This window comes from Mus pahari, chromosome 4 (genome assembly GCF_900095145.1).
Source record: "Mus pahari chromosome 4, PAHARI_EIJ_v1.1, whole genome shotgun sequence".
Lineage (NCBI taxonomy): Eukaryota > Metazoa > Chordata > Mammalia > Rodentia > Muridae > Mus > Mus pahari.
The window spans coordinates 80676680-80700008 of record NC_034593.1 but is presented as its reverse complement, the minus strand read 5'-3'; the positions used below and the strand labels follow the sequence as shown (position 1 = coordinate 80700008).

Here is a 23329-nt window from a genome sequence, read left to right as displayed (position 1 = left end):
GTACGCTCCTTTAATCCCAGCACTTGGGAGGCAGAGGCAGGCGGGTTTCTGAGTTCGAGGCCAGCCTGGTCTATAGAGTGAGTTCTAGGACATCTGGGACTATACAGAGAAACCCTGTCTGGTATGAAAAAGCATACCAAAACAACAACAAAAAGTTGCAAACACTGTAAACCTTTCAAAGAGGAATATTAGGGCCAGCAAGATGACTTAGTGGTTAAAGGCACTAGCTCTGCCAAGCCTTACAAGTTCATTTTGATCCCTGGAACCCACATGGTAGAAGAAATCTCATTTCTGAAAGTTATCTTTTATTTCCACAAATGCCCACACAGATATACAAAAAGACACACACAGGAAATGAATAACTGGATTGTCAGTGTGAAGGCAGGATCTTCAGCTGATGGCTCCGTTTACCCAGATACCATCTACTCTTCCCACACACTCTGCTCGAGAAGCCATCCTGGCTACCCTTAGAGACTCCTTCTCCTGGGGCTGGAGAGATGGTGGCTCGGTGGTTGGGAGCATGAGGATCCAGGTTCCATTTCCAGCTCCTACATGGCAGCTCACATCTGCCTGTCACTCCAGTTCCAGGAGATCCATCACCATCACACAGACATATATGCAGGCAAAATTCAAGTGCACATAAAATAAAAATAAATGGAAGGAAGGAAGGAAAGTCCTTGTCTGAGGGTGGGCCGCTTTTAAGCCCAGGGATGATGAATTGCACGCACCTGCCCTTGACAGGCCACCACATGGTTTACCAAATGGAAGTTAATGGCTAAATTGTTTTCCTGACATAAGGAAACTCAACAAAGCTCATCATAATGAATTCATACAAGTTCTCTTCTGATTGTCCTGAGATAACCAGAAGAGGCCCTCTCTAGCTTGGCTGTAATGTAATGTCAAGATTCTGTGTGGACAAAAACCTTCACTCTCCCTCCTCAGCTTCAGGAAGGCCCTTTGGCTTGCCATGGAACCCACCTGAATGACCTTTCTGCTCTGACCTTACCTTATCACTCAGTGCAGACAGAAAGCCCTCTCCTGAAAGCAGGTTGGGGCAGAGGGGCAGTTTGGGCTTTGGAAGCTGGAGACCTTGACCCCATTCATCTTCTGCCACTCTTCCCAGCTGTCCTGCCAACATCATCTGTTCCTGACAGATGAAGAAAAGCAACTGCTGGGGCAAGAAGGGGTTACTCTGCCCTCTCACCTGCCCCTCACCAAGGTAACAACGGTCCCCAAAGGGTGTCCCCATCACAGAAGCTCCACTAAACCTCTAGAGAGCCTGGATCCCAGGGGACAGTTGGGGAGTTGTGGAAGGCTAAGGGTCCAGCACTGAACACCCTTAACCTCCAGGCAGAGGAGAGAATACTCAAGAAGATCAGGAGGAAAATCCGCAACAAGCAGTCAGCTCAGGACAGCCGGCGGCGGAAGAAAGAATACATAGATGGGCTAGAGAGCAGGTATGTTTGGGAGGTGTCTGGGCCCCCTTTCTCTCACCAAAGTATGTTAAGGGGCCATCTGCCAAGCCTGCTCTTCTCCACACTCCCTAGAGTGGCAGCCTGTTCGGAACAGAATCAGAGACTACAGAGAAAGGTCCAGGAGCTGGAGAGGCAGAATATGTGAGTGGTAGTGTCTGAATGGACGAGAGGGCAGGAGCCAGCCACAGGGAAGCCGTTCCCTGGCTGACTCTCCCTTCTTCTCCTAGCTTCTTGATGGCGCAGGTCCGCCAGTTACAGAAGCTCACTGCTCAGACCTCCAGCAGAGCTGCCCAGACCAGCACCTGTGTTCTGGTACCATCGGCATGTTCCTTACCACCTCTGCCACCCTCCACACTGCCACCTGCCCTGCCCAGCCCTATTCTCCAAACTATGACACCTCAACGACCCGCTATTCCCTATGCCTTCCTCCTGTTGTCCCCAAAGCCCAAGTGCCCTCCTGTTCCTTTTCAGATTCTTCTTTTTTCACTGGCTCTCATCATCCTGCCCAGTTTTAGCCCCTTTCAGGGTCAATCAGAAGCTAGGCCTGAGGATTATCAGCTTCGTGGAGGTAAGAGGCAAGGGTACAGCTGCCCCAGGATGAGCCACAAAACTCTATTCCCCCAAACAGTCAAAAAGTAGGAGAGTTCTGCGCCAGTCTCCCACCCAAGCAAATGGTCTACCATTACCCTCTCTCCTCAGTGATCTCCAGAAATATCTTGACTCACGAGAACGCAACAGAAAGCCTGGAGAGTCCAGTGCTAAAGTCCAAACTGGAGGAGCTACCTGAAGCCCCAACTACAAATGGTTCAACAAAGACACATCTGAAGATGCGAGTGAGACCCACTGGGCAGATCAGGGGAATGGTGCATGCAGATGAGATGTAAGCCAATCACACAAGACGCCACACAGGCTTCCCTGTCACCTTTTATCATGTGGCAGGGAACCTCAAATACTTATCCATTTGTGATTTCATTCCTTCTTTGTTGGTAAGGTCAAAGGAAAACAAGTTTTAACTTGGAAATAAACTTCCTAGCTCAAATTCTATCCCAAGTTTTTCACTATGTAGCCTGAGCTGGTCTGGAACTCTTGATTTGCCTCCAAGTACCAAGTCCAGCTTGGAAATTGTGTTTATTATTGTGTATAAGTATGGTGTATAGGGGCTGGAGTGATGGCTCAGAGGTTAAGAGCACTGACTGCTCTTCCAGAGGTCCTGAGTTCAATTCCCTGCAACCACATTGTGGCTCACAACCATCTGTAGAGATCTGATCCCCTCTTCTGGAGTGTCTGAAGACAGCTATAGTGTACTTACATATAATAAATAAATCTTAAAAAAAAATGTATGGTGTATAAGTGTATTTTATATATGTGAGTAGTATAATATACAGGTGAAGGTCCAAGGGCAACTTTTGGGTTCTTTCCTTTCACCACGTATTCTAAGAATCAAACTCAGGTCATCAGGCCTATGCAACAAACATTTATTTATGTGTATGTGTTTCTTTATGAATCCATTACATATGGGCAATGGATTCCCCTGGAGCTGGCAGCTGTGAGCCAAGCAGAGTCCTCTGGGAAGCTAGCATGCTGTCTTAACTGCAGCCATCTTTCTAGCCACTGCATCCAGCAACTTAATGCCTGAGCCCCTCTGCCAGCTCAGACATCTTATATAAAAGATGGCAGACTGGCTTAGTAGCTAAGAACATTTGTTGTTACACAGAAGACCTGGATCCGGTTCATAGTACTTTCTTGGTGACTCATAGCCATCTATAGCTTCAGTTCCCAAAGATCCAATGTCCTTTTCTAACCTCTGAGGTCACCAACCAGACATGCAAATGGTCCGTGTTTATGCAGGTAAACCATTCGCACACACAAAAGATAAACCTAACAGTTTTGAAGCAATAAAAGGGAGAGGTAATAGTTACTCGCTAAATCGTAGTTTATCTTCTCTCATTGTACCCAGGTCGTCTTTCCCCATATTAAAGTACTATTTTTTAAAAAGGTTTATTCATTTGGTGGCTGAAAAAGTGGTTAAGATCATTTACCTCTTTCAGAGGACCCATATTCAATCCCCTACACCATGCAGCAGCTCAGGGTCTGATACCCCCTTCTGGACTCCATGTGTACCAGACACACACACGTGCCGTACAGACAAATCACTTGTGTACATGGAAAGACTATATCCAAGAAGGGAAGTACTCATTTTTCCTTGTGCGTATGTCTGTTTATACATGAGTTTACGCGCGTCACTTACTGCAGGACCATAGAAGCCACAGGGTATCACAGCCCCTGAAACTAGAATTGTAAGTGACTGTGAGCCACCGGACTTGGGAGCTGGGACCAAACCCAGATCCGGGTAAGAGCAGCAAGTGTTCTTTTTTTTTTTTTTTTAAGATTCATTCTGGCCGGGCGTGGTGGTGCATGCCTGTAATTCCAGCACTCGGGAGGCAGAGGCAGGCGGATTTCTGAGTTCGAGGCCAGCTAGGACTACAGAGTGAGTTCCAGGACAGCCAGGGTTACACAGAGAAACCTTGTCTCGATAAAAACAAAAAACAAAAAAAAAAGATTTATTCTATGCATATAAATGTACACTATAGCTGTCTTCAGACACACCAGAAGAGGGCATTGGATCCTATTACAGATGGTTGTGAGCCACCATGTGGTTGCTGGGAATTGAACTCAGGACCTCTGGAAGAGCAGTCAGTGCTCTTAACCTCTGAGCCATCACTCCAGCCCCCAGCAAGTGCTCTTTAGCACTGAGCCAACTCACCAACTCTTTTAAATTTATTTTTTGAGACAGGGTCTTACCAAGTATTCCTTGCTGGCCTGGAGCTCCATATGTAGTCCAAGCTGGCCTTGAACTCCCAGAGATCTACCTCTCTCTGCTGCCCAAGTGCTAGGATTTAAGGCATCTCCCACCTCAGCCAGTCCTCCCCAAGCTAAATGATTAAACTGTAGGAAACTGTGTTACCCCTTTACCTCCTTTTTCTTTTTAAAGACAGTCTTACTATGTGGTGCAGCTTAGCCGGCCTACAAAGTTACCAGCATTCTCCTGCCTCACCCTCTCAAGTGCTAGGATTACAAGTCTGTGTCATGTCCAGCTCTATTTACTTTTTATTGAGCCCATTAATGGTCTGGAAGAGGAAGTCATTGAAAATGCTACTACCACAAGGCTTACGAGTGCAAATTAGCCGGCTGAACTTTCTCCATCTGAAATACAGTCCGTAAAGAGCCACCATAATACAGCAGAAATTCAGCTATATGGACTCAATTTGTTTCCGGACTTTTTCAAGAGCCTTTCTGTCCAGTTGTCGCTGACGAACAATGACAAGGCAGGCGAAGACTAAAGCTACAGCCACCACGATGCCTTCAAATTTCCAGAATAAGTGTTGTTCCAGCAGAGCTGAACGGCAGCTGAGGGCAGAAAAGGACAGTCACTCCCAGGGAAAGTCGGTTTCTCTCAATTACCCTTCTCCAAGGCAGCCCACCCCAAACACTATCTGAAAATAAGAGAAACTAGTCAGTCATGCCTAGTTTCTGATGAGATAAACAGGCCCCATTAACCAATCTGATTGCGGTTTTTATAAAGTCTCACTGGGCACTGGGGATGGTGGTACATGCCTTTAATCCCAGCACTAGGGAGGCAAAGGTAGAGATCTGAGTTCAAAGCCAGTCTGGACTACACAGAGTTCTACGAGAGCCAGATCCATACAAAGAAACCCTATCTCAAAAACAAACCAAACCAAAAGTCTCAAGTAGCTCAAGCTGGCCTTTAACTCCCAACTCCCCGGCCTCCACTTCCCAAATGCTAGGATTACAAGCATGTACTACCACGTCCAACTCTTCTTCCTTTTTTAAAAAGAAATTACATTTGTTATATTTGTGTGCATACTCATGCCAAGGAAAAGGTTGTCATTGTCCCTGTCTGACAACACACACACACACACACACACACACACACACACACACAGAGTCAGAAGACAACTTGCTGAAATGAGTTCTATACTTCTAGCATCTGAGTTCTGAGGTTCAAACTCAAGTTGTTGTATATTTATTTATTTTATATGTATGACTGTTTTCATGCATGTATGTGTGTGTACCATGTGTGTGCCTAATGCCTAAGGAGGCCAGAAGAGGGTGCTGGCAGATACCTGGGAACTAGATTCAGACCAACTTTGTAGGTGCTGAGAACTGAACCAGGGTTCTCTGCAATAGTGCTAAGTGCCTTTCATCACTGAAGCATCTAATCAGGCTCTCCTAGAAATACGTCTGCAAGCCGGGCATGGTGGCTCATGCCCTTAATCCCAGCACTCGGGAGGCAGAGGCAGGTGGATTTCTAAGTTCGAAGCCAGCCTGGTCTACAAAGTGAGTTCTAGGACAGCCAGGGCTATACAGAGAAACCCTGTCTCGAAAAACCAAACCAAACAAAACAAAAACAAAAAAAAAGAAAAGGAAAAAAAGAAAAGAAAAGGAAAAAAGAAAAGGAAAAAAAGAAAAGAAAAGAAAAGAAAAAAAAATATGCCTGCCTCTGCCTTCTGCATTATCACGCCTGGCTTAACTGCTTACTTACTTGAGATAGGGACTTATCGTATAGCTTTGGCCTACTAAACTCCTCTGCTACATAGACCAGGCTGGTGTTGATCTCAGCCTGCTTCTGCCTCCTGAGAGCTGGGATTCGAGGAATAACCCACCACACCACCCCAGCATGTTACTAACGGGCTACACACCCCAAGCCCTGTCCAAATTCTTTGATGAGAGAATATAACCAATAATACAGTGCTGGAGACTGGGGTTAGGAACTAGGGGTAATTTGGCTCACATTTCCTCTGCCTAACTACACCAAGACTAGCTACCTAATGTAAGAGGATCAGAGGTTACCACAGGGTAGAGAAACAACCCTTACCTTTTGAATTCATTCCTCTTAGACGAGCTGCACGTGATTTTTTCCACATACCCTGTAGAACCACACTCAGGTGTTGTTTTCTACCAAAAGAAATATCCAAAAGCTCATTATGAAGAAGTAAGCAAGGAACAGATGGCCTGCTGTCGAGAAAGAGCCAGAGCTGGCGGGCAGCACAAGCTAATGGGTGGTGGAGGTGGCTGGTGGAGGAACAATTAGGATGTAAGGAGAAATTCCAGAATCTCTGTATTAAAAATTATGAACAGAACAGGACACTGCTATCAGTGTAGAAAAGGCATATTTTCCGAGGGAAATTAAGTTCCAAGTTTGAGGGCTGCTGAGATGCCACTGTGGGTAAAGACATCTGTAGCCAAGATTAGCAAATTGCATCTATGTGGTGGGAAGAGAGAAACAACTTCCTCAAGTTGTCTTCTGACTTCTGTGCCTCAAGACCCACAGAAAATGAATACAATGTTCAAAACCAGCCTGGCCTACATGGTGAGTTATTCCAGGCCAGAGAGTGCTACATAGTGAGACACTGTCTCAAAAAAAAAAAAAAAAAAAAAGGGGGGGGGCTGGAGATATGACTCAGTGGTGAAGAGCACTGGCTGCTCTTAGAGAGGACAGGGTTCCATTCCCAGCATCCACATTGGAACTCATAATCTTTTCTAACTCTGATTCCTGGAGACCTGATGACCTCTTCTGGATTTTTAGGGCATCTCTCACACACCCCCCGAATACATACGAAAGCAGGCAAAACACCTATATACATAAAATGAAACACAAAAAATATGATTTGAACATAACCTAAAAGTCTAGGAAGAAAGAAGGAAGGCACATTAATGGCATGGTTTTTTTGTTTTGTTTTGTTTTTTCGAGACAGGGTTTCTCTGTGTAGCCCTGGTTGTCCTGGAACTCACTCTGTAGACCAGGCTGGCCTCGAACTCAGAAATCCGCCTGCCTCTGCCTCCCAAGTGCTGGGATTAAAGGCATATGCCACCACTGTCCGGCCATTAATGGCATGCTTACAAAAACAAAAAACAAAGAGAAAAACCCCAAATAATACTCACAATCTGGAAGTTAGAACATGGAGTGCACTCTTCAGTCACCACAAACTCTTCTACCAACCAACATGGCGAAGCTGAAGTGCTCACTAAAAGGAGAGAGAGAAAAACGGCCAGCCGAAGACCATTCAAAAAACATTTCTCTCAAAGGCTCTGCCCAACTAGCTTCCCAACACAGAGCTTGCCCTCGTTGCATGAGGCGCCTCCTTTTTCTATCTGTGTTCGGAGTAGACTAAAGAGACACTAGAAACAAACAAGCCACCGAGGTACAGGGTTCTCGGGCAATCACCCACCTGATAGCTTCTCCTCGCGCACCGGAGCCTCTGCCTCGCTGCAGGGAAAGGGGGTAAGAACAACAGTGAGCTCGCGGAAGACAGCGCACACCCACTTTGGACGTCAGTGGATGAGGTGTCCCGGTTCCTGGGGGCGTAGACTGTGGGGTTCGCCTGCCATCTCCTTTTCTCTCCCCAGTATCCACTTACCAGAGTTTTAAGGTAAAAGCGCACAGCAGCCAACAGAGGTGGCCGGCCCGGGGGAGGCCAGGCCTCCCCGCGCCCGCGAGCATGGAGCGGTCAGGGTCGCACCTGTTGCAGCAGACCTCCCGGAGGTTCCAGCTCCGAGCAGCCAGACGCCAGAGTTCTCCGTCTGGGCCAACTAGAGCGCTATTGAAACGGCCTCGTGACCACAGCGAGAATAACCCACGCGGGTGTCTCGGCTAGAAGCACGAGGTCTTTGCGGGGACGCTGGCGGCCGGGAGAAGGGCACGCGGGTCCCGACCTAGTGCCCGCGCCCCTCGGCCTCGGTCTCGGTCTCGGGAGCGGCCATCTTGCTCGCGGAGGCTCCTGGTCCCGGCTCTGCCGACACCGACTCTTCCCGGGTGCTCGCGTCTGTCTGCTGCTGTCGTCGTTCCGGACTCGGTGGCAACTGCGTCTCACTGCGTTTGCGCAGGATCACGCGACTCTTCAGCCGGGCGCCGCGCGGCAGTGTGGTCCTTGTAGTGTTTGCAGAGCCGGCGGGACCGGCGGTAGAGGCGACCTGGTTGGTTTTGGGTTCGCGTCTCCCTGATAACACCTGCTTGTCTGTTTAGAACCAGGAGAGCCGGGAGGAACAAAAAGGGACCAAACGCCGCTCTGTCTGGACTTGGGTCCTTCATCAAAACTTTGGTTTCACCATTAGGCTCTTGACACCCTCCCCATTTCTGGCTCAACACCCTGACCGGCCTTGACACCTCGGGTTCCCGAAATCTGATGGGAGGAGAAACTGCGTCGAATTTGAAACTTGCTCTTGTCCCCGGACTCCCACCGGACTCTACGCAAATGAACTGTGTCTGTTTCCCCTTATGTGAGTGCGAAACTGCTTCACAGAGCTATTCCTTGAAAAACCTCAGAAGTTCTCACCTCTCCCCTGCTCCTACAAATAAGGAAATGATTTCAAGGCCAAGAGCACAGAGATTTTTAATATTTATTTGGTTGGTTGATATTTATTTATTTATTTTTAAAGATTTATTTATTTATTATATGTAAGTACACTGTAGCTGTCTTCAGACACTCCAGAAGAGGACGTCAGATCTTGTTACGGATGGTTGTGAGCCACCATGTGGTTGCTGGGATTTGAACTCCGGACCTTCGGAAGGGCAGTCGGGTGCTCTTACCCACTGAGCCATCTCACCAGCCCTCGTTTTTATTTTTTATTTTTTTATGATGCTGTTGTTATTATTTTGAGGAAGGGTTTCTCTGTGCAGCTTTCTCCTGGAACTTGTTTTGTAGACCAGGCTGGCTTCAAGACCTGCCTGCCTCTGCCACCCGAGAGCTGGGATTAACGGCGTGTTACTCTTTGCCTGATTAGAGCGTAGAGACTTTAAATTGAAAGTATTATTGGAACTAGATTTAGGAGCTTTTCAGCAACTCGATTGGTGGTGTGGTGTCTCAAGCCTTTAGTCCTAGTACTCAGGAGGCAGGTGGAGTTTGAGACCAGCCTTGTCAACACAGCAAGTTCCAGGCCAGCCAGAATTAGATGATAACAGAATTGGATTTCTGTCAAGAAAGAAAGAATGAAAGAGAGAGAGACTCTTTTGGACAACACGGATACCAGGCATGCACAGGATGTACATCAAAGCACACACACACACACACACACACACACACACGGAAATTTTTTTTTTAATAAAATTCTTCCCTGGGATGTGACTAAGATGTTAATCTTTCTGGGCATGGTGGCACAGCCCTTGAATGCCAGTACTTAAGAGGCAGAGGTAGGCAGATCTTTGAGTTTGAAGCCAGCCTGGTCTACAGAGTGAGTTACAGGACCACCAGGGCTAATCAGAGAAACCATGTTTAGAAAAACAAAACAAAACACGAAGCTGGTATTTTTCTTGGGGCTCACTGTCTTTTTGCTGCTTGAATTTAAGGCAGGGTCTTATGTGGAGCACTGGTTGCCTGCCCTTCAACCTGTAGCAGTTTTGCCTTTGCCTCCTAAATGTCGATTCCAGAGTAAATGAGACCCTATCTCAATAACTAATTAAATCAATGAAATAAAAATAGATAATTCCAGATTTGAGGTAGACAAAATAAATGTACCATTGGAAAGTTTATCTAGAGTCTAGCGTTAGTGTCACATTCCTTTAACTCTAGCATTTGGAAGGCAGAGGCAAGTGGATCTCTGAGTTCAAGGCCAGTCTCTGTTGGCACCAGGAACCATGTGACCCTTGACCTGCATTTCCAGGACAACGACCTTCAATCCCACAATCCACTTGACTCNGTTCCTGCCCTCACTGGTGTGACATCATTTTCTGTATAAAACAGGAAGCCACCCCCTCCTTGATCTCCTCTTCTCCTCTTCCTCCTCTTTCTTTTCTCCCCCCTCTTTCTCACTCTCTCCTCTCTTCTCTACCCTTCTACCTGCTTCACAGCTCCCCCCCCCTTCCCGTATAATAAACCTCTCTCAGGTGGAACACCTTGGCCTGGTCCACTGCTTGGTTTATTGGCCCAAAATATAAAAGTCTCATCTACACAGCAAATTCCAAGACATCCAGAGCTGCACAAAGAAACCTTGTCGGGAGCGAGCGGAAGGAGGGAAGGAAGTTGAGGAAGGGAAGGAAGGGAGGAACTTTACCCAGGCAGTATCTCACAGGGCCACAGCTGTGTCGTTTTGGAAGCTAACCTGGTTTTCTGTGTTAATAAAATGTAGCTGTCCCTTTTCTATATCTTTTTTTTTTTTCAAGACAGGGTTTCTCTGTATAGCCCTGGCTGTCCTGGAACTCACTCTGTAGACCAGGCTGGCCTCAAACTCAGAAATCTGCCTGCCTCTGCCTCCCAAGTGCCGAGATTAAATGCGTGCGCCACCATGCCTGGCTTTCTATCTCTTTTTAAAATACTTTGGACATCTTACTCTTCCTAAAGCTCCTGTCCCCACCATGTGGCAACTTGTCCCTGCAGACTTAAACAAAATAGCATTTCCCCCTTCTCCAGGCAGCTTGTCTGCCCCAGGAAAATGTTTAACTCTAATAAAATTTCCCTTGAACTTAAGGGGAAAGCAGGCAAGTTTTTCCCCATAAGTGAGAGTTCTGTCTCAACCTTTTTTTTTCCCCGGAGACAGGGTGTCTCTGTATAGCCCTAGCTGTCCTTGAACTCACTTTGTAGGCCAGGCTGGCCTCCAACTCAGAAATTGCCTGCCTCTGCTTCCCAAGTGCTAGGATTGAAGGCGCGTGCCACCATCGCCCAGCGAAGAGTTCTGTCTCAAAAATATACATCTTCATGTTGTGTGGGTTCATGTGAGTGCTTTTGTGCCATGGTGTGCTCGTGAAGGTTCAGGAACAATTTTCTAGAAGTTTCTTTTCCCCTTAAGGCAGGATCTTTTTCCCGTGCTATGTATGTTCTTCCTGGCAATTCTCCTGTTTCCACATCCCACCTCATTTAGGAGTACTGAGGTTGTAGATATTACTCAGCACCTGGCTTTTTACAAGGTTCGGCCAGCCTGTACCCTCCGACCCTATGTCTTTTTTTTGTTTTGTTTTGTTTTGTTTTTTTGAGACAGGGTTTCTCTGTATATCCCTGGCTGTCCTGGAACTCACACTGTAGACCAGACTGGCCTTGAACTCAGAAATCAGCCTGCTTCTGCCTCCCGAGTGCTGGGATTAAAGGCATGAGCCACCACGCCCGGCCGACCCTGTCTTGACTGAACTCGTGTGAGGTTTCCTGGCTGACACTTTTAGTCATCTTCTCAGCAATTAATTTTGTTTATTGAAGACCGCATGTCATTGTGTAGTGCAGGCTGAGATAAATAGCTGAGGTATGGGACTCCCGTGGATGAGACTAGACTAAGCTATGTCAGGGAAGTCTCAAAGAGGAGAATAAAAGAGTGAAAGACGGTAAAATAGAGTCAGGGTTAGTGTATCCAACCTGAACTTACTGAGTTTTGCTAGTCTATAGTATCTCCTTTTTTTTTTTTTTTTCCAGAAATTAAACATTGTTTATGTCACAGCACTTGGGAGGCAAGAGGACCACTGCAAGTTCAAGGCCAGCCTGATCTACATTGTGAGACCCACTCTGGTGGTCTGAATGAGAACAGCCTCTGTAAGCACATCTATTTGAATGTTCTGTCCCTAGCTGTTAGAACATTTTGGTAAGGATTGGGGGGTGTGGCCTTGGAGGGGGTGTGTCACTGGGGTTGGCTTTGAGGTTTTAAAAGCCACACTGTTCAGGTAGCTCTTCCTCTGCCTTGTACTCTTGGATCATCCCACAGACCTCACAGGTGCTGCTCTGGAGCCCTTCCTGCCTGCTCGCTCCATGCTCCCCACCACAATGGTCATGGACTCCAACACTGAAACTGCAAGCAAGCCACTAATGAACTAGTTGCCTTGGTCAAGGTGTGCAACTGGACTTTTGGCTATTTTGTGGGTTTTTTCTTACATCCTTCACTCACCCTTCTTCTGCCCTTTCAACCTCCTAACACTAGGTAGGAGAGACAAAAGGATAGAGGGGCAAGGGGACAACGATATTCTTAGACTACTTTCTGTGATTAGGGGCATAAAGTTCCTTGGAGCAAGTTTGATCTTCACCATCATTATATCTAATTTCTTATCTCTTTACTTAACAAACAGCATCCAACGGCCAGCTGGCCAACAGCCCCTTGATTGGGGCTCTAGCATTTACATATCCTTTGAAAAGTCCCCAGAATTCAAACATACACTGGCAGAAACTATCCACAGCTGGCAAAATCACGCCCCTGCTAGAGCAAGAGGCAAATCATAGGCAGCTGCAGTGAAGCAACCCCATAGCCCACACCTGGGATTAAAACAAAAACATCCTTATGTCTGTTTTTTTTTTTTGTTTTGTTTTGTTTTTTTGGTTTTTCGAGACAGGGTTTCTCTGTATAGCTCTGGCTGTCCTGGAACTCACTTGGTAGACCAGGCTGGCCTCGAACTCAGAAATCCGCCTGCCTCTGCCTCCCGAGTGCTGGGATTAAAGGCCTGCGCCACCAGGCCCGGCTTATGTCTGTGTTTTTAAAGAAACCAAAATTCTCGCTACAATGGTCTCTTCACGGCAGTAGAAAAGTAACAAAGACACCCAGTTGCGGGAAATCAAAATGAGGAGAGATGAAGACAGCTCAACAGGGAAACTTCTTGGCCATGCAAGCCTGATGACCTGAGTCTAGTCCTCAGGAGGAGCAAGCTGGCCCCCAGGAGCTGGCCCCCACATTTAAACATGCAGTCATATATCTAACAATAATAGAAATGAACATTTATTTATTTTTAGACAAGTCTTGCTATTGTAGTTGTAGATGGCCTGGAACTCAGAGATCCGCCTACTTCTGTCTCCTGAGTACTGGGATTAAAGGCCTGAGCCACCATGCTTAGCAAAAAAACCAAAAACCAAACAAACAAAAAAAACAAGAAGAGCCATTTTTCTTTTAAAAGTTTGTCTACTTCTCTGCTTACCTGTGCCATCAAAAAGCTGTTTAGTGATTATTGTCTGATACAAAGCAAATGCTCTGTAAATACAAGCAAGTGAATCTCTCCTGAGTCTCTTCCTGCCTTTCTTTCTTTCTTTTGTTTTTTTTTTGAGTTTCGAGACAGGGTTTCTCTGTGTAGCCCTGGAACTCACTCTGTAGACCAGGCTGGCCTTGAACTCAGAAATCTGCCTGCCTCTGCCTGACAAGTGCTAGGATTAAAGGCGTGCACCACCACTGCCCGGCCCCTCCTTTCAAATTGTGAAAAAAAGGTTGTTTGTACCAAAAGATGACAAGCCCATGATTGGCCAACATTTCCGAAGTCTCACCCACCTTATAAAAGAATCTTTACTATAGTAAAGCGATACCAAATCTCTTTACTCTTCTCTACCTGGTAAAGCTCTGTTTACAAAAGCCTCGCTGCATCCCCAGTAACGACCTGCACTCGCAGCTGACCCTTCCCCTCTTTCTCTCATTTCCCTTTTGGGAATTTTTGGGAAAATTTTGAGAATTTGAAACTTGTCAATCTTAAAAGATTCAGAAGTTAAGCTCCCAGCAGTGGGGTGAGGCCGAGTCAGTCATCTCTTGGCATTGGAACAAAACCTAAGTGAACTTTCAGTTTGGGTTGTGCCACACTGTTTTTACAAAAAGATATCGGCTTGCCAGGTTACTCTCGCTTTGTTCATGTATTTCTTTGTGCAACACTGAGAATACTCTGAGTTTGAGACCAGCCTGGTCTACAGAGTGAATTCCAGGACAGCCAGAGCTACACAGAGAAACCCTGTCTCAAAAGAAACCAAAAAAAAAAAAAAAATGGATTTGAGTGAAGAGCAATTCTGAGAATAATGAAAGTAATGCAAATGGGACATTCATGCAAAACAGTGGCCTTTAATACTAACAAAGACCTTGTAGACTGAGGGACCCTCGGAATGGTGCCAAGCCAGCTTTTCAGGACCCTAACCCTGAACCTGGAATGGAGAGCAGCATATTGACATTAATGTTGAACTGTCCAAGACCTGAGCCATTCATTTCTTCTTCCTTTCCTCTTCTCAAATCCCTTCTGTTCACCTTTCACATCCTTGGTTCCGCCCACTCCTTTCTCTGCCCCTTTCTTCTGTCCTGTCCTCAACGGTCTCCTTATTCCCCTCATCTCCCTCTTGAGGGTCCACCACAGTTCTCCCATCTGTAACCCCTCAGTCCGACTGCCTCAGGTCTAGCCTCCAGGTTCAGGGTGAATAGGAGGCAAGAAATGCTCTCAGACTAACAAGCACTTGTTGTTCTTCTTGTCAGATGTTTTCAGGTCAGGGCTTGAGGGCTTGCTGTTGGTTCCCTAGAATTAGGAAAGTAGAAAGATCAGGTGTGTGAAGGGCTCAGGACACCCCCACCCCCCACCTTCTCTCACCCCCTCATTCCTTACCCCTACCCCCACTTTATGGGAAATCTTGGCATTGTTCCTCCTCCTCAATTGTCTTTTTTTTTTTTTTTTTTGGTTTCTCTGTGTAGCCCTGGCTGTCCTGGAACTCACTCTGTAGACCAGGCTGGCCTTGTACTTAGAAATCCTCCTGCCTCTGCCTCCAGAGTGCTGGGATTAAAGGCGTGTGCCACCACGCCTGGCTCAATTGTCTTTTTTTTAATGAGACAGGGTTTCTTTGTGTAGCCCTGAATGTCCTGGAACTCCTGCTGACCAGGCTGACCTTGACCTCATAGAGATCAGCCTGCCTCTGCCTCCCTAGTGCTGGCATTAAAGGTATTCTCCATTGGCACTTTTGAGTTTAGACAGAGAAGTGGAGGATGAACATGAACTCCTGATCCTTCTGCCAGCACCTCTCGGTGCTGGGACCATAGGTGTGCAGTACCACAGTCCACTCCAGTTGCTTCAGTTCTTGCAGACACGCGCAGTGGTATTCAGCAGAATAGAGCCAACTCACCGATCTCCGGCCTCCTGTCTTGAGCAAGATGTCTCGGGCCAGGGAACTGAAAGCCTAAAGGGGAAACTGGTCAGCCCAGGCTGAAGGAGGGATGAACCTATCAGTATGTTATCTCCGAGGATGCCTCTCACCTCATCCACATTCACACTGGATTTGGCACTCGTCTCAAAAAATCGGATTCTGTGCTCTCGAGCCAACTGTAGGGGATGAGGTAGGAAGGAGAGCACTGGATAAAGGCAGAAGCAAAGCACTCAGCGATGCCTCCTCATTCGGGCCTCCCAGCCCTGCAGCAAACAGCCCAGCCTCACTCACCTTCTCCGCCTGCTCTCTCTGCACCTGCCGCTTGGCCTCCATGTCACACTTGTTTCCCAGCAAGAGGCGCTCCACTCCCGCAGAGGCATTCTGAAGACAGCAAAACAAGCAGAAGGTGGGCCTTTCCTTAGAAAGCTGAGGCAGGAGGATTGCTGTGAGCTCAAGACCTGTTTGGGTTACAAGTTTCATACCAGTGGGGGCTACTACAGAGTAAGAGACCCTGTCTCAAGAAGAAAACAAAAACAAGCCAGGCAGTGGTGGCACACGCTTTAATCCCAGCACTTGGGAAGCAGAGGCGGGCAGATTTCTGAGTTTGAGGTCAGCCTGGTCTACAGAGTGAGTTCCAGGACAGCCAGAGCTACACAGAGAAACCCTGTCTGAAAAAACAAACAAAACAAAAACCAACCAAAAACCAAAAACAAACAAGCAAACAAAAAACCAAAGGAGGGTTTGGGGCAGGGGAAGGCTCAGTAGTTAGGAGCATTGGGTATTCTTCCAGAGAACCTGGGTTCAACTGGTGGCTCAAAACCATCTGTCACTCCAGTCCCAGGACTCTACTACCCTCTTCTGACTTCTGAGGGCACCACCAGGCTCTTGGTTCACAGATTTACATGCAGGCAAAGCACCCATACACATAAAATTAAACCTGAAGTCTGCCCATCCTAACACCCCAACACCCTTCGGGGGCTACTTTGTTACCCTATTTCTTTTGGAGGCATCTTACCTCTTTGATGCTTTTCATCCAGTTCTGAATATTCTCGAAGGATTTCTCATCTGTGATGTCATATACGAGGATAATGCCCTAAGGGATGGTAAAGTTCACCTTGGACCATATTCCCACTTAGGTATCTGTTGACCTCTAAGTGACCATCCAAGTCTGGTCCATGAGTCTAAACACAGGCCACATGGGGCTGCCCTCCTTCTTTATCCCTGCATGCTCACAACCCCCTGTGTTCATGTCTGGACCCACACTTCATACCATGGCTCCACGGTAATAGGCAGTAGTTATCGTCTTGAATCGCTCTTGGCCAGCCGTGTCCCTGAAGCCAAAGTTTTCACAGAGTGAGATAGAAGCAAGAAGTCTCCAAGGGGGGAGTCTTTTCCTAAGGACTCAACTTTTGCAACACTGGAGGTGGGGGCTGAAAGGAAAAGACTCAGGAAACCGTGAAGGGGAAAGGGAGAAGGACAGTTGGGTTGCTATTCGGAGGTTCCAGGCCTGGGAAACAGGATGTCTCCTGTTTACTCAGAGATGCCAAGTGCCGTCTTAAGTATCACTTTATGTGTGTGTGTGTCATCCTAGCTGGCCCTCACTGTATCATTGTGAGGCATGGCTCACTGTCTCCAGTTTTTATAAATGCAGCAAATGCACGGAGGGAGGCTGGGTAACGAAGGAAGGTCAAGCAGAAGGGAAGTGGCGGCACCAGAGTGGAGACCCTATCTACTGCTGCTTATCTGTCATACAAGAATGCTTCAGTAAAACCTCATAGTGCCTCAGCGCCCATGGTGTCTCCAGCCTCCTTGAGATAGTCAAGTTACACCTCTGTATGTGACCTGTGCTTGCTATAACTTTTAAATTTATTATTGTGTGTGTGTTTTTCAAATAGGGTCTAGGTTTTTCCAGACAGGGTTTCTCTGTGTAGCCCTGGCTGTTCTAGAACACTCTGTAGACCAGGCTGGCCTCAAACTCACAGAGATCACTTGCCTCTGTTTCTGGAGTGCTGGGTCTCAAAGCACATCTCAGGGTTTATACCCAGGTTGCTCTTTAAGATTTATTGAGAGCAGTGGACTAGGAGTCAAATGTATAATTTTGCACCTTGTCTTTTAATCACTTAGAATCTGTTTCTACATCATAGCTCAAAAGACACTTGTTTTCAAGTCCAGAGAACGCTCTGGGTGAGAAAAGGACACAAACTGAAAGTGGGCCACCAGGGAGAGAGATGCAAGGCCAACTGATAGCTGACTGAGCAGAATGGACAAGTTAGGAGACGTACAGGACGGGGGGGGGGGGGGTGGGGGGGGGAAGGAAAGCAAAGCTGAAAGCCCAGCATGGTGCCACGTGCTTCTATCACCATGACACAGGAGACAGGAACTAATGAAGGGCTTTCTTTCTCAGCCACATTAGTGAGTTCCAGGCCGTCCTGGGTTGCATGAGACTTTGTCTAAAAAACAAAACAAAACACCCCCAAACCAAAAACTAAACTGAAGAGAGAAAAGATATGGAAGAAGAAATGAAGGGGGGTGCATGTGGGGGAGGGGTGGGTTCAAAGGGCAGTCTGGGCAGGGAACTGGGCAGCTCACTCACCAGACTTGCAGTTTGATCCTCTTCCCCTCTATGTCCACGGTTCGGATCTTGAAATCAATTCCTGGGGCGAAGGGTGTGAAGGCATGTGTGAATGTGTGGAAAGTGTGGAGGGTGAGAGTGGGGCTGTGCCAGTGACTGCTGGGACTCAGTCACTTGAGGTAGTGACCTTGCTGAATGTGTAGCGGGAGAGGAGAGCTTTCTCACAGCTTTATTCCTATGGTAAGCATACTGTTTCTCCTCAGATTTCATGGCGTTGTGGAGAATAGTGATAAAACGCTTCAGCTGGGTTAGAAGCATGCCATCTGACAGTGTTCCCTTCCACCTCTACCTCACCTTCCCATCCCTCTTTCCCCTCCTCCCCCAAAGGACACTACTGGTCCTCCACCCGCCCTGCTAGCCCTTCAGGGTAGAGAGAGGCAGCTAATTGAGTCTATGTGAATTAACTAGTGAGCTAAGCTTGGAAGTGCCAGATGGGGGGGGCTCCCTAAGAATCCTCTGGAGAATTAGGAGAGAGAGAGAGAGAGAGAGAGAGAGAGAGAGAGAGAGAGGGGGAGAGGGAGAGAGAGGAAGTTTCCTTTTTGTCACTAGAGGAGATAAGATTCTCAGCCAAGAGGAGGTGAAAGATAAAGAGGGGAGAGGAGGGGGAGGGGGGAAGGATATTCTTCTTACTGGAAGTCTGGGTACTTCTTCCGGGCCTCTTGGGGGGCTCCAGAGAGAAGGATGGGTGCGGAAGCTTACTCAGAGACACCAAAGTCCCCTGGCGTACACCATCCTCACTCCCGCAGCACACCCAGCCACTCCCTGCAGGACCTTGCTGAGGGTAGGGAGGCTAAAAAGATGACTTGGGGCGGATCCTGTGGTCAGTAAGAGGTCAACAGAATTGGGAAGCAGGGAAAAAAGAAATCGTGATCTAGAGCTCTAGGTGAAGAGATGGGGTGAAGAAGGAAGCAGATGGAAATGACAAGAACCTGCGTGGATTTGGAGAGACTAGGGAGACACTACCAAGAGACAGAGTGGGTGGCAGCAACTGGGGCTACCTGGAAACCTCAGAAAGGTGTGAGGTTTTGAGTGTTATTCAGGGACATTATGGAGGATGGGTCTGGGACAGGGGTCGACAGACTGGAAATTAGTGTCTTTCGCTAAGGGGATCAAAAAAGTAGGTTCCTTAGTCTTTCAGGAACCCGTGTATGGGGGGCGGGGGGAGGAGGGTCCGAGATCTGGGATACAGCCAGTGGGCTCACCGATGGTGGAGATGTAAGTGCTGTTGAAGTTGTCCTCTGCAAAGCGAATGATCAGACAAGTCTTGCCCACCCCCGAGTCCCCGATGAGCAGCAACTTGAAGAGGTGGTCGTAGGCTTTGGCCATGGCGGACACTGGGGGCGCCGGGGGAGGGGTCGGGAAGAGCCAACACTGGTAGGCGGGATCCGAGTGTTGGCAGGCAGAAACCGCCGGAGTCCCAGCCAGGAAGTTTTCCTCCCTCTCCGCCCAGGCCCGGGGAAAAGAAGAGAGGCGGCCCTGCTCTCGGCTCCACCCCTCTTCGCCAGTGGAGAGGCCTGTCCAGCTCCAGCAGTCCGGGCGCTGCCTCCCCAGCCTCGGAGGGCCAGCTCCCCTAGCCCTTCCCATTGCCTTTGGTTAGCTGTCTTTCCTCTCTTTTGACCGAATTGGAAAGAATTTCAAAGAGATTAGGGGAAGAGGGAAAGAATTTTACCAACGGTGTAGATAGGGGTGGCACTGGAAATTGTTAAAAAGCTGAGGCTCTACTCAAAGACTTTTGAGTTTATGATAAAGGTCCTAGGATTTTCTGTCAGCAATGCGCTACTATGAATCCCAATTCCCTTTGAAAAGAAGCGGGTTAGGAGGTTAGTATGGTGGATCAGTCTGCCCCCTGGTGGAGCACAGTTTAGAACTAAAGCGATAAAAATCAGACTCATCAATTACACTCAAAACACACAGAGCCAACTCACATTCTGGAGCGAGCCTTGGATTCAGTAGCACAGCCTGGCCTCCGAGGCCTGGAATCCTATTGCCTCAATCTCTCAAGTATAAAGATTACTACTGGTGAGCCACCATGCCCACTCTCCATCTTTACTTACTTACTTTCTTTATGGCGAGTGTTTTTCCTACATGTGTTTATGCACTATATGACTAGCATGCCTGCAGAGGCTACAAGACAGCAACGATCCCCTGAAACTGGAGTGTCTACAGGTGCTGCCATGTGGCTGAACTGAACCCAGATCCACTACAAGAACAGCCAGCCCTTATCATCTTTCCAGTCCCATTAGAAAAAGAAAGAAGGGCTGGTGAGATGGCTCAGTGGGCAAGAGCACCTGACTGCTCTTTCAAAGGTCTGGAGTTCAAATCCCAGCAACCACAGGGTGGCTCACAACCATCCGTAACAAGATCTGATGCCCTCTTCTGGAGTGTCTGAAGACAGCTACAGTGTACTTACATATAATAAATAAAATAAATCTTAAAAAAAAAAAAAAGAAAGAAAAGAAAAACAAAGAAAGAAAAAAGGGAAAAAGAAAAGTACTTTTCTAACAGATGAGTACTGGCTGTGGGAAAGTGTCTTTGTTACATTATGTAATCTATGTTTCCATTTGTCCTCTCACAAATACAATGTATCAGTTACTTTTTCCCCCTAGAACAAAATACTTGACAAAACAACTTATGAGAGACCAGCTTGCTTAGGCTTACAGAAGGCAGTCTGTCATGACAGGAGGAGCATGGGGCATCTGGTCGCTTTTCATCCAAACTCAAGGAAAGAGATGAATGCTGGTACTCACCTCACTCTCCTTCTTATCCGGGAGAGTGAATGGCGCCACTCATTGTCAGATAGGGTTTCCCATCCCAAATGATCCAATCTAGAACTTTCCTCCAGACATGTCCAGCGATTGCATACCTAGGTAATGCTAGACCCTGCCAAGTTGACAAGCCATATTAACTACCACACACAAATAATTGTTTATTTTATTAATTAATTCATTACATTTGTATGTGTAGGCACACATAATGTTGTGTTTTATAAAAAGAGACCAGAGATATGTTTTGTGGAGACACAGTAAGGTGTGAGGGAAGGGGAGTACCTCTGCCGGTCCATGCTGAGGCATCCCTTCCCCCTGAGGTACTAGCCACACGATGGTATAGTATAGAATAGAGTTTATTCAGGGTATTGGGAGGGGGTTTGAGGTAGGGGGCTTGAGGGGGGGGAGTAGAGGCCAGCCATGAGCAGGAGAGAGAGGGGAGTGGAATGGGGAGAGAAGAAGAGGGTAAGGGAACAAGAGCAAGAAAAGAGAGCAAGAGAGTGAGGAGGGGGCAGGCAGCCCCTTTTATACTGTGTCAGGCATACCTGGCTGTTGCCAGGTAACTGTGGGGCGGAGCTTAGATGAACTGCCAACAACCCATGCCATGGTGAACGTGTGGCAGTCAGAGGACATGCTGCAGGATGCTGAACTAAACTTCCCCAGAGCCACCTCACTAGCTCAATTTATTAATTTGAGGCAAGGTCTGCCTGTGTTGCCCAGATCAGTCTCAAATTTGAGGGCTCATGTGATCATGTGGACTCAGCCCCTTCAGTAGCTAGAGCTACCAGCATCCCCGGGTACCATTGTGCCTACTTCAATATACCAATCCGACTATTCTATTTTTTTCAATGGTGCTGGGAATTGGTCAAACCCAGAGCTTTGTGCACGCTAGGCAAAGTACTTTTCTATTTAGCTTCAATTCCCTTCTACTTATTCCCTCAGGGTTCACTGCATTTCAAGCTATAGCACAGACTAGAATCTTTTCTGGTTTTCCTCAATGACTAATCCTGACCTTTAACTCACACTGACGTCCAGGTAGGGTGGATTTGCAGTCCCAGCACACGGGAGACAGAAGCAAAAAAGGAAACCTGTGATTGCTAATCTTGGTTGCCAACTTGACGTACCTGGGAGGAGGAAACTTGAGGAATTATCACCATTGGATTGGCCTGTAGGCTTATCTATGGGGGAATTTTCTTTATTATTTTTTTAAAACATTTAGACAGGATCTATCTCTCTCTCTCTCTCTCTCTCTCTCTCTCTCTCTCTCTCTCTCTCTCTCTCTCGATATTTTGCCCTTGCATGCTTGTACGTGTAGCATATACATGCCAGATGCCTTTGGGAGGCCAGAAGGTGGTGTTAGATCTTTTGAAACTGGAGTTACAGACAATTGTGAGCCTTCATGGTAGCTAGTCACTACGTAGGTGCTAAGAATCAAACCCCTAGTTCTCTGGAAGAGCAGCCAGTGATGCTAACCTCAGGGACATCTCTCCCTAGCCCCAGGCATTCCTCTGATTGCTAATTGAGGTCAGAGTGCCTAGCCCTGTATCTGGGAGGTACCACGCCTAGATGGGGGGGGGGGGGAGACTGCTCTATAAGACGCTGAATGTGAGCCTGGGAGTAAGGCAGTGGAATGCTTGGCTTCTGTTGCATAGAACGGATCCTGTCAAAATCTATGTTGGGGTGGGGTGGAGAGTGTTATAGTGCACACCTCTAAACCCAGTGCATAAACTGACACGACAGCTCCATGGAACGGTTAAGGGGAAAGTCTTTACTGTAGATATGAGAGAAAGCAGCCAGAAGCGTTGGGAAGAGTCCAGAGCAAAAAGAGAAAGAAGTAGAGCAAACATGGCCAGGGCTATCTGTGAGAGAAGGGAGACTAGCAGGCGACAGCGAGTAGTGAGCATAGCCTGGCCGAAGAAGGATGAGTAGTTGGGGAAGGGAAGCCTGAGAGCTGGAGGGAGTTTATGGTGGAGGAGGTGGGAAAGGCTAGGGTGCGAGTGGACTTGTGCAATGCATACTTGTGATGGTGAAAGAGCCTGGAGGCCAGCTTGAACTGATAGTTTGAGAGGCACAATAGGCAACCCATGTCCCTTTTGCCAGAGGTAAGGGAAATGACTCTTTTTGGTAGGGAACCAGTTTTACAACTTCTCGAGGAATGCTGGCTTTTAACTAACCACCAGAAATCCCTCAACATACATTCCAGGTTGAACCTATTTCTGGGTATCTGGCCTGCCTTCTGGAGTCTGGGGAATTGGGAGTTTTTCCTTATGACCTGATACTCAGCACTCCAGAGGCAGAAGGATCTCTGAGTTCCAGGATAGCTTGGCCTACATAACAAGTTCCAGGCCAGCCAGGTATACATAGTCGGAGTTTGTCTCAAGTAAAAGATTAAGCAACCAGCCCTCTGACAGATATTAGTAGTTGATGGCTCTCTGGAGAGCATATGTTACTGTCTTTAGTGGTCAGCCACCGGTTAGTTACCTGAGTCCAATGGACAGCTTTACCACCATTCCCCTAGTGGCAGCCATGGTTAAACTCAGGTCATCAAGAAACAAAACCAAAGCCGGGCGTGGTGGCGCACGCCTTTAATCCCAGCACTTGGGA

The 23329-nt window shown here is 47.5% G+C and overlaps 3 protein-coding genes across 3 annotated transcripts in view; 1 reads left to right on the top strand and 2 right to left on the bottom strand.

The window, feature by feature from the left end:
• Creb3l4 (cAMP responsive element binding protein 3 like 4) overlaps positions 1-2525 on the top strand; it is a 6103-nt gene extending 3578 nt beyond the window's left edge. Inside the window, exons 5-10 of the mRNA XM_029537707.1 lie at positions 1124-1219; positions 1351-1457; positions 1548-1616; positions 1703-1787; positions 1947-2043; positions 2175-2525. Coding sequence (XP_029393567.1) covers positions 1124-1219; positions 1351-1457; positions 1548-1616; positions 1703-1787; positions 1947-2043; positions 2175-2359 — 639 coding nt within the window. The 3' untranslated portion in view covers positions 2360-2525. The remainder of the gene's footprint in view (positions 1-1123; positions 1220-1350; positions 1458-1547; positions 1617-1702; positions 1788-1946; positions 2044-2174) is intronic.
• A 1904-nt stretch (positions 2526-4429) lies between these two features.
• Positions 4430-8514, bottom strand: Jtb (jumping translocation breakpoint). Its single transcript, XM_021196596.2, has 5 exons — positions 7916-8514; positions 7727-7764; positions 7440-7522; positions 6373-6452; positions 4430-4883 (listed from the first exon to the last, which is right to left on the bottom strand). The coding sequence occupies exons 1-5, from the start codon at positions 7996-7998 to the stop codon at positions 4727-4729; spliced, it is 441 nt and encodes a 146-aa protein (XP_021052255.1). The 5' UTR covers positions 7999-8514; the 3' UTR covers positions 4430-4726.
• A 5733-nt stretch (positions 8515-14247) lies between these two features.
• Rab13 (RAB13, member RAS oncogene family) lies at positions 14248-19401 on the bottom strand. Its single transcript, XM_021196250.2, has 8 exons — positions 19163-19401; positions 17922-17982; positions 16599-16659; positions 16344-16421; positions 15620-15709; positions 15439-15504; positions 15308-15361; positions 14248-14709 (listed from the first exon to the last, which is right to left on the bottom strand). The coding sequence occupies exons 1-8, from the start codon at positions 19284-19286 to the stop codon at positions 14635-14637; spliced, it is 609 nt and encodes a 202-aa protein (XP_021051909.1). The 5' UTR covers positions 19287-19401; the 3' UTR covers positions 14248-14634.
• Between the last annotated feature and the right edge of the window lie 3928 nt (positions 19402-23329).